The sequence below is a fragment of the Diceros bicornis genome, chromosome 10 (genome assembly GCF_020826845.1).
Source record: "Diceros bicornis minor isolate mBicDic1 chromosome 10, mDicBic1.mat.cur, whole genome shotgun sequence".
Lineage (NCBI taxonomy): Eukaryota > Metazoa > Chordata > Mammalia > Perissodactyla > Rhinocerotidae > Diceros > Diceros bicornis.
In genome coordinates this window covers 54,072,032-54,084,547 of record NC_080749.1, presented here as the reverse complement: position 1 = coordinate 54,084,547, position 12,516 = coordinate 54,072,032, and the positions used below count along the sequence as shown (strand labels likewise).

General features: G+C 42.4%; 1 protein-coding gene across 8 annotated transcripts in view; it reads right to left on the bottom strand.

The window, feature by feature from the left end:
- Positions 1-12,516, bottom strand: part of RAPGEF4 (Rap guanine nucleotide exchange factor 4) — a 298,329-nt gene that overhangs the window by 65,381 nt on the left and 220,432 nt on the right. For all 8 annotated transcript variants that reach the window (XM_058549262.1, XM_058549268.1, XM_058549260.1 and 5 more), the window contains one exon: positions 52-136. In XM_058549262.1, coding sequence (XP_058405245.1) covers positions 52-136 — 85 coding nt within the window. The remainder of the gene's footprint in view (positions 1-51; positions 137-12,516) is intronic.

The following is a 12,516-nucleotide window of genomic DNA, read 5'->3' as shown; positions in this document are numbered from 1 at the left end:
AGCGCATTTAACTCAAAGTCCCCCGACCATGCTCAATAAGAGACAACTTACTGTGGTAGAAAGGTGGGATAAGGCTTTAATGTGAAGGAGCTCTTCATAGATAATTTCTAAGTCATCCACAGTCCTCTGGCCAGGTCTATAAAGAAAAAAGTAATAAGAAAATAATGAGAAAAAAGTCACCACTAAAGCTTGAAATATAGAAATGGGTTCAGGGGTCAGTCAGTTCAGGGATTTCCTAGGAGAAATTCTTATAAAAAGATACTGGCAGAGGGAGAGATTATGCCATTAGAATCCCCAAAGGGATTTTTGACATGAACGTGTTCCTCGATGGAAGGACACGGAAGCAATCAGATGTGCACACAGTCCCCTTGCCTTCCAATCTGAGGGAAGAACATCTCTGCTCACATTGTAGCTGGCTAACTTATCCCTCACTTTGTAGGTGATTGCTCTAAAAAATTACTTTTCATTACCACCTTAATCAATAACGACAAAACTTGTCTTTTAACACCACTAGGAATAATTGGTTTCATAACTGGATGATTGATCCAAATTCCTTGGGATCCTGTGTGATATCTTAGCCTAAGAGAATGATTATGCTGCTGTCACTATTGTTTTGGGTTATGTAATATCCTTCTACCAGAGGATTCAAATAAAGGACGTGTATAGACTCAACATTTTCTTACCTATCCCTGAGGAGCTGAGGGCATGAGATGAGCTGAAGGCAAATAAGTGCCTGGGATTAGTAAGAGAGGGAAAGAAGGGAGGTATACATTCATATTGCCCAAACTCTGTTCCATGAACAACCACTGTTCCATGCGATGTTAATCAGTGTACTATGTAAAGTTTTTTCCTATAATTTACCATAAAACTAGTATCCAACTATGTGCCTTTCAAGGTGGGGTGTGAGGTGTTATGGGCATTTTGGCGTGGGAGGACTGAGTGGATCCCTAATCACCTTTCATGTCTGTAATTATTCTGGAATCACTAACAGTGTTTACTTATACATCAATGATAATAGATACGATTGGTCAGGAATCTGGATTTTCTATTGGCTCTCTGCAACAGAAAGAACCCGAATATGTTTTTGAAACTTAAAAACAAACGGGTTATGGGCCGGCCCCGTGGCTTAGTGGTTAAGTGTGCGCGCTCCGCTGCTGGCGGCCCGGGTTCGGATCCCGGGCACACACCGACACACCGCTTCTCCGGCCATGCTGAGGCCGCGTCCCACATACAGCAACTAGAATGGATGTGCAACTACGACATACAACTATCTACCAGGGCTTTGGGGGAAAAATAAATAAATAAAATCTTTAAAAAAAAAAAAAACAAACTGGTTATTAATTCTGAGAGTGCTAGGAAGTCAATCTTCCCACTGACGGACAGGAAGCATATACCCCAGCCAACTGCTGCAGGCGTGACTGTTACCTCTCACATAACCTTTGATCTATTTCATCCTACAATTTCAACAATTCATGGTATTATTCAATGTTACTGTATAATGAACATTTAAACCTCAATCAGCTACTGATGGTGTTCCATCTTTAATTCCATTACATTTTAAAAAGTGTTCCTTGGTCAAATAAAGGCGGGGAGTGTTGGTGTACTGAACACAGCACTTGATTTAGAGTCTCCAAATCAAGTTTTAACCTCAGTGCAACCACTAACCAGCCATGTGACATCAGAGCCCCAGTCTCATCTGTAAACCGGGGACAATACCTTCCTGAGAGAGATGTGAGAGCTAAAGAAAGCAGCAACTGTGAAGGTATCTGCACATTTATTTGTGTAAGTGAAAAAAAAAATCCAGTAAAGTGATATTCAGAATTCAAACTCTTGAATAAGAAAACCAAACTTACAAATAAAGTATGACATTTGATCCAGCAAATTACAGCTGAAACTTAGTCAATTATTAGATAAGTACTTTGAGCAATCAAACTGAATTGTACATATTCTAGAATAGTTAATTGGATTAAATAATTTTGAAACCATATTATAATATGGGAGAGATGACAGACCAAATGGAGGCTAATTGGAGGAAAGAAACTCTTTGCACATCTTACACATTACCTTCTCAAGGACAGCTTTAACACAAACAAAAGAATATGATATCCTTCTCTTACAGCGTCAACGGAGGATATATTTCCTAATCCTGACTGTGCAGAGACAGGTACTAAATCCATGACCCAGGTCGATGCCAGCCAGGCTCACCTCCTGCCAAGGATCACCAATGAAGGACACAACTGTGCCCCAATTTAGCGCTTACTGGTGGAACTCAGAAAGTATGGGACCCACAAAGACAGTGAAGAAAGAGCTATGGCCATAGGGGCTCTGAAGGAGCCAGGCCTTCCTGGCAAGGGGCCTAATCTACTACTTGACTTAGACATGGGAATTTTGAAACTAGGACCCTTGGGGATTTAAAAGTCAATTGAGTCACCTCAGTCCATCTATGACTATAGAGGCAGCGAATGTGAAAGTCTCAAGGTAGGCGTAATAGGATTACGACTCTTCAGCACAAGGAGCAGCCCTGCTGTTCTTGCTACTTGACATCAGCTGCAAATAGCATGGACCCTCCTAGAAGCTTGGTTAAAAGAGAAAACAGTTGCGAAGTCTCATTCTCACCTTCACAGGGTGGGCTGTTATGGAGGGAGGAGAAAAACTCAGCTGGGAAAAGAAAGGGTGAGAGTTTAGCTCTCAAATCTTGACAGATTCAAAGTTGGAATTTTGGGAGCAGATCTCTATGAGTTTAGGGGGAGTGTTTACATAACATCAATTGAAATCCAAACTTATCAATTCTTACAAATTAAAAAAAAGTGTTTACTTTAGAATCTACAAATCCCATCATATTAAAAATGATTATATTTCATCCAAGAGCTAAAACGTATGATGAAGAACTCTATGGGATCCTTAATGCACCATATTAAAAATTTGACCTAGTGGTTCAAGGCTGTCCTTTGAGCCATGATAGTTAGTCTCAGGACCTGCACTAAAGTGTGGGAGAAGAGAGGTAAAGATGGCAGCATTCAAGCTGTTTTTGAAACCTAATCAACTTCCCGCTGCCCCACACTATTGAGCACTGCTTGAAGCTCTCTTCTCCCCATGCCGCCCCCTCTAGGCCCTCTTCCTGCTGTCCTAACCATTTCTTCTCAGTGTCTTTTTTGGTTGGTTTTTCTTTTGTTCACTTCTTGAATTGTGCTGTGCTCCAAGGCTCTGCCTTCAGCTCTGTTCCCATTTTGTTCCACCTTCTCTCCCTGGGAAAATCCCCAACTTTCATCTATATAATGCCGAGACCTAAATCCTTATCTCCAAACAGATCTCTTTCCTGAGCTCCCATAGCTTCCTGGCCTTCTCTTCCTAGACAACCCACAAGTACCACAAGCTCAATCTGTCCAGAAGTGCTCCCTCAAAATCACACAAGGCTCTTTTAAAGCAGATCTCAATTGACTTTTCCAGACTCATCTATCTGCCCTTTCTTCACACCTTCCCTCATGACTCTGTTCTCTGCTCCAGCCACACCAGACATCTCTCCATTCCTCAAACATGTTATGCTTTGTCATGCCTCCAAGACTTTTCACATGCCCTTCTCTTTGCCTAGGATTTCTTTCCCCGCTTCAAGCCCAGCTCATGTGTCACCTCTCCTAGGTAAAACTGGTTCTCAAACTTTTATTATTCCATGGTACATGGGCCTACTGCTGTGGTAATTACAACATACTGTGAAGCAAGTTATTTCCTTAAATATCCATAACTCTGGACTGCTCTTCTCAAGAGAAGCAGCATCTGGTAGTGCAAAGGGCAATGGATTGGAAGCAGAAACTGGATTTGAGATCTAAATCATGAACTTCCTAGGTACCCAATTGGTCTAAGGCCTTGTTTCTACACCTGTAAAAATGGGAATAATAAATAGGATTTTTGTAACCATCAAATCAGTTAATATACCCAAAGCATTGACACATTAGAAATATGGCACAAATGCAGGATGGCATTATCATCAGGATGGGAGTTCAATATGGCTCATCGGATGAATGAATGCATGAGTTCTCAGAATTCATGCTGAATTCAGGATCTGCCCAAAGGAGATGGCAGCAGTACCACGGACCAGTTTTGGCTTTGTGGCCTGAGGGAAATAGGGCTTATGTTCTGTTATCCTTCCCACTGAAGGTCAAGTAAGACCAGGTGCCCATGACTCACTTTAGACACAGCACACATTTGTGTCATGGCACACTGTTAATGGAAGGAGGAGACAGGATGAAAATGTTGGACCTCACCTCTTATTCCACATCCCATAAAATGATAGAAAAGATACATTTTCTGTAGGGTTATAGATTTATTCATGCATTTTAAGAAATTACCATCTTAGACCAGCCGAAGTTCCTCATTCTAACTAAGTCAAGATCAGCAGGGGGCCTGGATGGAGGTGACCATGGATGAGCAAGCACCACCTGTTGGGCTGGGCCCTTTCTGGGCCAGGTCTTTGTCTACCATGCTAAAGGTCTGATAGGAAAGATACCTTAACACCCAAAACAGCACTGAAAACAAGCAACACCACCACGCCAAACCATAAAATAGTACTATCAGGAGACCAGAGAGTTTTAGGAATTTCTTGGATGATAGGAAGCAAATAGGAAGAGAATGTCTGAGAAATGGCTGGAGGCAGCCACAGCTCCACACTCACAGAAGAAAACCACCACAGGAGGAAGACAGCACTGCTGATAAGACAAGGGCAGGAGAGGGTCAGAGTGGGTCCGCAAAAGACTGCTCCACTCAGGTCAGCGGGCAGCAGGCCCCCTCTCCCACGCCCACACTGAGCGTGGCAGAGTTTACTGCCAGGCTAAAACTTGAGACCTGCTCTCTAAGGCAAATCCCAGGGAGGAGCCTGAGAAGGAAGCAGAACAGAGTATGTGAAGGTCCTGGGCCCTCCTGCCAGACACAGAGGAGGAAAAGGAGTGACAGCTGTCCCTGGAGGGAACTACCCAGAAGGGCTCCATTCCTGGGAAATCCTTCTTAGTTTGGCAACTAGTGGGAGGAAGGGGGGGTGCCTTCATAAAGCAAAGCCTATCAGGAAACATGGCCCCCCTGCGTTCAGGGGCAGCTTTGCTGGGGGTGTGGACGATCACACCTGCCTAAAGACCCACGCGGAGGCTTATTCTACCCCCTGGTCCTCCATTCATCAATAGCCAATATGGAGAAATAAAGACTTAAATAGGGGCTCGTGGGATGCCGTGGAGAAGCCCACGGCAGCCATTTGAAACAGAACGGAACAAAGCCGAGAAACACTTTAGTCTCTGAGTCTTACATAACATTCAAAACAAAAGGCAAAAAAGACAAAAAAACAACCCTGTGGCCTAAAGTGGTCAAGGTAATCACAGGGCAGGCCACTCTCCTTGGGCCATCCACCCAGGTGGCAACAAACTTCTGGGTCCTGTTTACAGGAAATGTTTTAATGAGCTGAGAGAAGTCAGGACTGCAAGGTGTGGAGGAACTTACTTTAAAAAATGAGTAGATTCACAGTTAGCAAAGCAACAAAAGCATTCATGAGAGGTTTGCCATGAGCAAACTCCCTATTCCCCTGGGGCCTCAACATGTCATTAGGATTGAAAGTGGAGGGAAATGCCAGGGAGGAGGCCAGATGGAGCAAAAGTCAGTGTGGCCGACCTGTGCCCACTGAAGTGAATCAAAATGTGAGCCCCTCTCCCACCCCAGGCGGATTTCGTGCCTGTGGCAGCAATGACAGAACAAGCCCAGCCTCTCCTGAAGCCACCAGCTCAGAGCTGCTGTGCCATCTAGTGTCTCAGAAAGGACTCACCTCTCTACTCTCGCATCAGACAGAAGTTCTCCTCTTGATCCACCGCCCCACCCCAAAGAGCGCCCGACCACATCCACAACGAGCCTTCCCCACCACAATCACTGAACAAAGTTGCATTTTAAAAGTGGGTTTCTTGTAGCAAACAGTGGCATTAAGCACTTTTCAGGCTTTGGTCTTTACGGGGGTGACAGGGAAAAAACGGAGATGAGATCCTGCAAATCAGCCCCCAGCCTGTTCAAACAGTAATGAAAGGGTCCCAAGGACTGAAGGCAATTTGGCTTTCAAGAGTCAAGGGAACAAACACCAAGCCCGAGCAGGAGGACGGAACTCCCATGCACCCTCACAGAGGAACCTACGAGGCTGGGGAAGTGAATTGACTCTCCGGCTGCTCTGAGTGGCAGCCGGTGAGTGTACCTGGTCTTTACTTGTCCTTCTCCAGATGTCACAGGGAGAGATATTAGGCATCCTTGCTTCTCTACAAATCTGCGTGGTGCCACATTGATGTGGATTTGTGGGATCCTGCTGTGGAAAGGCCTAGTTTCCGCAGGGGATGCATTCTGGCAGCAATGTCTAGTTACAGACAAGATAATAAACGGGGATGGATGGAAAGGCAGTTTATACATTAAAGGATGGGAGGGCTCAGGTGATATTGGAAGCTGCTGGTAAATACAGTTTTATCAAGGAATTTACCAAGGTCAGAAATGGAGCTCCTCAGTTATTGGAACGTGGATAAAATGAGGGATTCGTCCAGGCACCAAGTGCCACATTGGCATGGCCAGTGGTAGAATAGGCAGGTGAGAAAGCAAATAACCCAGTTCTAGATCCGTCGCCTAGTAGACCTATTCCCTGGTGCATGGGGAAAATATCCAGAAAAGTCAGCATTATAAATACCTACGTAAGCCATGGTCAAGCTTCAAAATAAAGGAAATGCTTTCTTATTTTTTTCTGGGGAGTGGGAATGCTTTAGTTTTGTGGCAACACTCCACCTCAACCCCCCGGTTCTCCTGCCTGCAAGTCATTTCTCAAACGTGGACCATTTCCCAACATTCTGAAGACCTTCTTGAGTCTCACCTCTTCCACTTCCCTGAAAGGAAAATTTGGTGTGGTTTCCCACCTGCTGGTCCAACAAACCAGCAAAACATGTTTCTTTCTTTTCTTTACCTCCCAGGACCCTTGCTTCCTAAGAGTTAGATCTTAAGTGTTAGAGACATTCCAGGAGCCTGGTGACCTGATATTTAAAGGGTCCTGCCAAGCTCTGTCTGCTCACCTCCCTGCCATACCACCAACCCTTCACCTTATCTTTAACCCAGAAAAGGACATTTTAAGTTGATCAGATGCAATTAGGCATTTTCTGGTTGTGACAGCAAAGCCTGTACATACGTGGATTCTTTCCTTCTTTGTGATGTTATACATGAATACAGTTTACAACTGCAGTAAAGGGCAAAGGTTTATGAATATTTGTGAGAAATGAAGTCATCTCCATTAGGATATGAGATAAGGATTTGATAATTCAGGGTCTCTGAGTGTGAAGTGTTTTTAGGACAATGTTTTCCTGTTTAGAAACTGAATATGCCCGACATTCTTCTAGCAAAAGTGTTTACTACGAGGACACACGAGAAGTTTGTCATTAAACCTTTTAAAAGGTGCAACTATAAATGTTTTCTTTTAAAACACCTAAGTAGCAAGTTGAGAAAAACAAATAATTTGGATGGAATCAGATAGTATAGCTACCTGCCTTTGTGTATGAGGCCTAGATGTCAGATAGAAAACGCAAACACTTTCTGAAAAGGTGCTACGTGGATGCATTATTACTTTTTCCCTGCAAAAATTAATTCTTAATTAATCAGGGACAGATGGCTTATCCGTATTTCTTTGGATTTCACTGCTTGTTCAGTAAATCCACTAGAGAGGATGACGTTGAAGCAATCTAGTACAGAGGAAAGAAGATTATCCATGGAAAAAACAATGAATGAAATTGGATTTTGAGTGAGCCGACTTGGGCTAAGTTCCTGGTTCAGCCACATATACTGCGTGATGCTAAGGAAGACATTCGACATCTCCTGAGCTGAATTTCTTCATCTGTAAATTGTGGATGATAACATAAGTCCTACTCTGTTCACAGAATTATTTTGAGGTTCAAAGAGGTGATGATACAAGGTCACTATATAGACTATATAGTGTGAGTCATATATTAGTTACTAAGTATTGTTTGTAATTCTGGCTAATGGGTTGATGAGAATTTTTTTTTTACGGTAGATGGTACGTACACTTGTACTCCTTTCAGGTCTATATGGTAATAATTGAATGAGATGAGATTAGTCTGTAATAATTATTTTAAAATCAGATTTCCATGACTTTTTTTTTTTTTTTTTGCTGAGGAAGATTTGCCCTAAGCTAACATCTGTTGCCAATCTTCCTCTTCTTTTTTTGCTTGAAGAAGATTGGCCCTGAGCTAACATCTGTGCCAATCTTTCTCTACTTTATATGTGGGTTGCTATGGCTGACGAGTGGTGTAGGTCCACGCTCAGGATCTGAACCTGTGAACCTGGGCCACCAAAGCAGAGCACGCCAAACTTAACCATTATGCCACGGGGCTGGTCCCCCATGATGTCTTTCCTCACCAATGCTCAAAGAATAAGCCCAGGAGGCCACTTTGAGTCATTTTGGCCCGGGGCAGGTGGTAGACCACAGTAACGAACGCAAGAGCCAGAGTCAGACAGGCCTGGACCAAATCCTTGGTCCACCACTTTCGGGATAAATACAGGCAAGTGACTTAACCTAAGCCTGTTTCCTAATACACAAAGTGGAGATGATATTAATAACTACCTCATAGTTCTGTTGAAAGAATTAAATTAGACAAATTGTTGAGCACAGCGCTCAGCACATGTGTGCTCAATAAATGTTGGCTATGATTAAATACAATTGCATTTGTTTTTCCATTTACAATTCCTTGTGAAGTAGGGAGAGGATAAGCAGGTTTTATCAAACTCATTTTATAGCTTAAGAGATCTGTAATCTGGAAATGTTGAGTGACTTATGGGTAAACTGGTAAGACTAGAATCCAGGACTCTTGTGCTCAGTATTACTTGCACTTTATTTTGCAGACTCTGGGGTCAAATGCAGGTATCTCAAATGCTGTCATGAAATTCTCAAAATATAGTTAATTTTAATCTCATAAAACTCAATATCTGGCATTCTGTCTTTAGTCTTGGCCCTTCCAACCCATTATCCACAAATAGCAGAGAAACTACCTACCGCAAAGCTGACCATACCACACCTCCCTTTAAAACTCGTCAGTGGTGCCCCAAACGGCTAAAAAATAACATCCAAAGTACTGAGAGGGCATAGCAGCCTCCCTTCAATCTGACCTCGGCCCAACTCTCCAGCCACATTTACTAGCACTCCTGCGCCGGGCACGCCTTCAGTGTCAAACAACTTATGGTTCCCTGCTGGAACTTTCGTGACATCTTTCTGGTCCCACCTCCACCCCTGCACCCCTGCCAGGCTAGGAGTTCTTTGTTTTGGGAAGAAGAACACTAAACTATTATTTTTTGATGCTGTTAAGAAGAAAGGGCTTGAGAATCAACCTAAACATCCATCAATGACAAACTGAATGTATTAAGGAACATTCAGAGGAGAGACTACTATGTATCTCATAAAAATCCCACCATTAAAGAATATTTAAGGTTAAGGGAGAATGTCACAGTATATTATTAAGTGTAAAGGTTAGGAATTGAAAAATAACCAGAGGGCCAGGCACCAAAATGTTAACAATAATCATCTCTGGGAGATGTGATTACAGGTGTTATTTATTCTTCTTTAACTCTTTTCAGTAGTTTCCAAATTTTCTACAATGAACAGACTGACTTTAACATTAAAGAGTCATTAAAATCTTGAGGTAATCCTGTAATCAACCCTAAACTGTAAATGGGCAACTACATCCATCTTCCCCTCTCCTGTATCTGCATCAGAATGGCAGCAACCCAATGGTTGGTTTCTTGAGCCTGTAAACATGAGGGAGAAGCGGTAAATTGCTGTTATAGGGGCGAGGCAAATCCAAACCCAAGAAATGGCCCACTTAATGCAATCATTTTTTTCTGGTAAATTCTACAAGCTTTCATTTAGGGCCCAGCAATCTTTCCAGGAAAAACAAAGGCCCAGTTTGTTATGCGGTGAAGGCAAAGATTCACAGTGAATTTCTTATTTCATAAAGATTAGGCTCTGTCTTCTCTTTTCATCTGATTTGCATTTAGAGGATGGACTTCATAACTCTGAACATTCTCTTGACATATCTCAACAGAAATCAAAACACTAGGCACCACAGATTTTAGGCTTGTTAATCTGGGTTCCCTTGAGGAAGCAAATTTCCCTATAATTATCAGCATTTCAAATTTCACACCCTCGAAAACAACTTGGACAGAAGATGACCCTATTAAAACAGGCTCTGCTAATTAAGAGAAAATACACAGCCCCTCAAGTGCCCTCTAGAGCAAGTGTGTGGAACAGCAGGTGGGGGCTGTCAAAGCAGCCAATTGACTGATAAACAATGCTCACCCCTGCCCCCTGGGTATTTTCTCATGTCACTTGATTATCTTAAATTGTTTCCTTTCAACCTTATGCCTCATAGTATATGTTAGAAAATATTAATTTATGACATGAAATAAATGACCTCAAATTTCTGAGTTTCCGACTCATTTGGAAGACTCCAGAACCTGCCAACAACTTTCTTATGTTATATATATTTTTTTCTTCTGCTTAGGCCCAACTGACTTATCTTTTTCTCAACTACCTAAGCTTCTAGGCTTTTAGGGAATTTGAGAGCAGAGCCATCTAGAATTATATTTGGGAAACAGCATCTACTTCATTTCCCTCCCACCTTGAAGCTGGTCTCCAATAGACAAATCTAAACAGTGTAACATTATGTCTCATTTTACTTGGAAGAAGAGGTTGGGAAGATTGTATGGCAAGAGCCTTCTTTGTCTCCTTGGAGCCTCTTTTTATCCAGCTGGCCTCTAGTTTATAATATTCTGCTTACCTGGTCACTCCACATCTCTTTGCCCATGGCCCCTATCCAAAGTGCCTGCTCAGAGGCAGCCAGAACGCACGTTTCCACTGGTAAGGGTCTCCCCTGTATCTATTTGCTGTAGGGTAACCCCTTGTTTTTAGACTTATAAACAAAGCAAAATCAAAACAATAAGCTCCGAGAGCTCATTTTAGGTTTGATGGCCCTGTCTGGGAGCTGCGACAACAGTGCCGTCAAACTGTCACTGTTCTATAGCACTTGCCCCCAAATGCCATCCAGGTCTGCACCTGCAAAACCGGGATGGGCATTGTGAGTCACTCTGCCTGCCACCACATAAAAAGCTAATTTCACATTCAGAATGTATGTTTTTTTTTCAATACCAATAGCAACAAGAGTGTGCCAAAAAATTTCCCCTGAAGCTCTATTCTGTTTTTTAAACTACAGAACATTCTTTCATAGTTTGACAGTTAAAATGCCGCAGTTAATGTAATAAACAGAGAATTTTTCTAAGTAGCCTGTCAAAACAAGTGACACTTTTTTTTTTTGCTAGCGAGTCTCAGATCCAGAACAATAGGAAGTACCTTTCAAAGCAACATCTTCATTATACAATCAAATTCTCAAAGTAATCTTCTCATCAAAGAATATTGTGTTATTTCTTTCCCAGTAATTATCAGAGTTCTGCAACCTCTCTGGCAGTGGTGACTATTATAAAATGCAGCTGTGCTGAGTTAAAAAATTGGGGGGACCTGCTCTGGTCGATATGGAGCCAATGCATCTCAGGCCTCCATGTTTCTTAATGACTTGGCAGTTTGGGCAGTAAAAAGTCAACGTTTCCAGGGCCTTTGAACATGACCTCAGGTTTCTGGGAGCAAAGTGCTCAGCTGCTCTCTTCAAGGACAGCAGTGATACTGGCAATTCTTGATCAACTAAGCTTTTTCTCTTGTCATTTAAATAAAATAAAGTAGAAGCTCCAAAGGTTACTGTCACATCAAAAAAATGGTGTGTATGTGTAGAGTTTGAAAGTCTGTCTCATAAAACTAGATTTCTTGTTTTTCACTTTCTCATCTCTTGGGGGCTATCATTCCAAAAGAAAGAAAATCTAAGACTACCAAGTCAAAAGAAGAACTGCCAGCCCAATTCCAATGTTTGCAGTTTCATAAAACCTGGGAAGATGGGAAAATCCCAAGGGCACCCAAAACGATATATGTTGGGATACTGGTGAAACCTGTATTTTAACAGCCAGTGACAGGCTGGAAAAGTCCAGTCTTTGGAACGTAATTTTCTATGAAGAATCCTTGGGCTGCCAAGGATAATGCAAGTCAATGCTATACAGAAGGAAAAAGAAGTACAAGCACAGAATCCCATTTCTAAGGGTGACTCATGAAACCAGCTCTCAGGCTCTTGTGAGGGTGAATTAAACAATCAGTATGAATGTTCCTAGCATGGTGCCTAGCACATAGCAGGTACTCAATAAATGTTTGTTGCATATGAATCTAATTTGGGAGTGCCTCTCCCATTGGATTATAAACTTCCCAAAGGCAGGAACCATTTTATTACTTTTTCTTAAACCTCTTCGACAGATGCTCAAAAATATTTGTGAATTGAATGGCATTTCTGCCTCCTTGAGGCAACTAAGAGCTGAGGGAACGTTAGCTGGGGCTATAAATTCATTTTTTCATTCATTCACTCAGCAAAG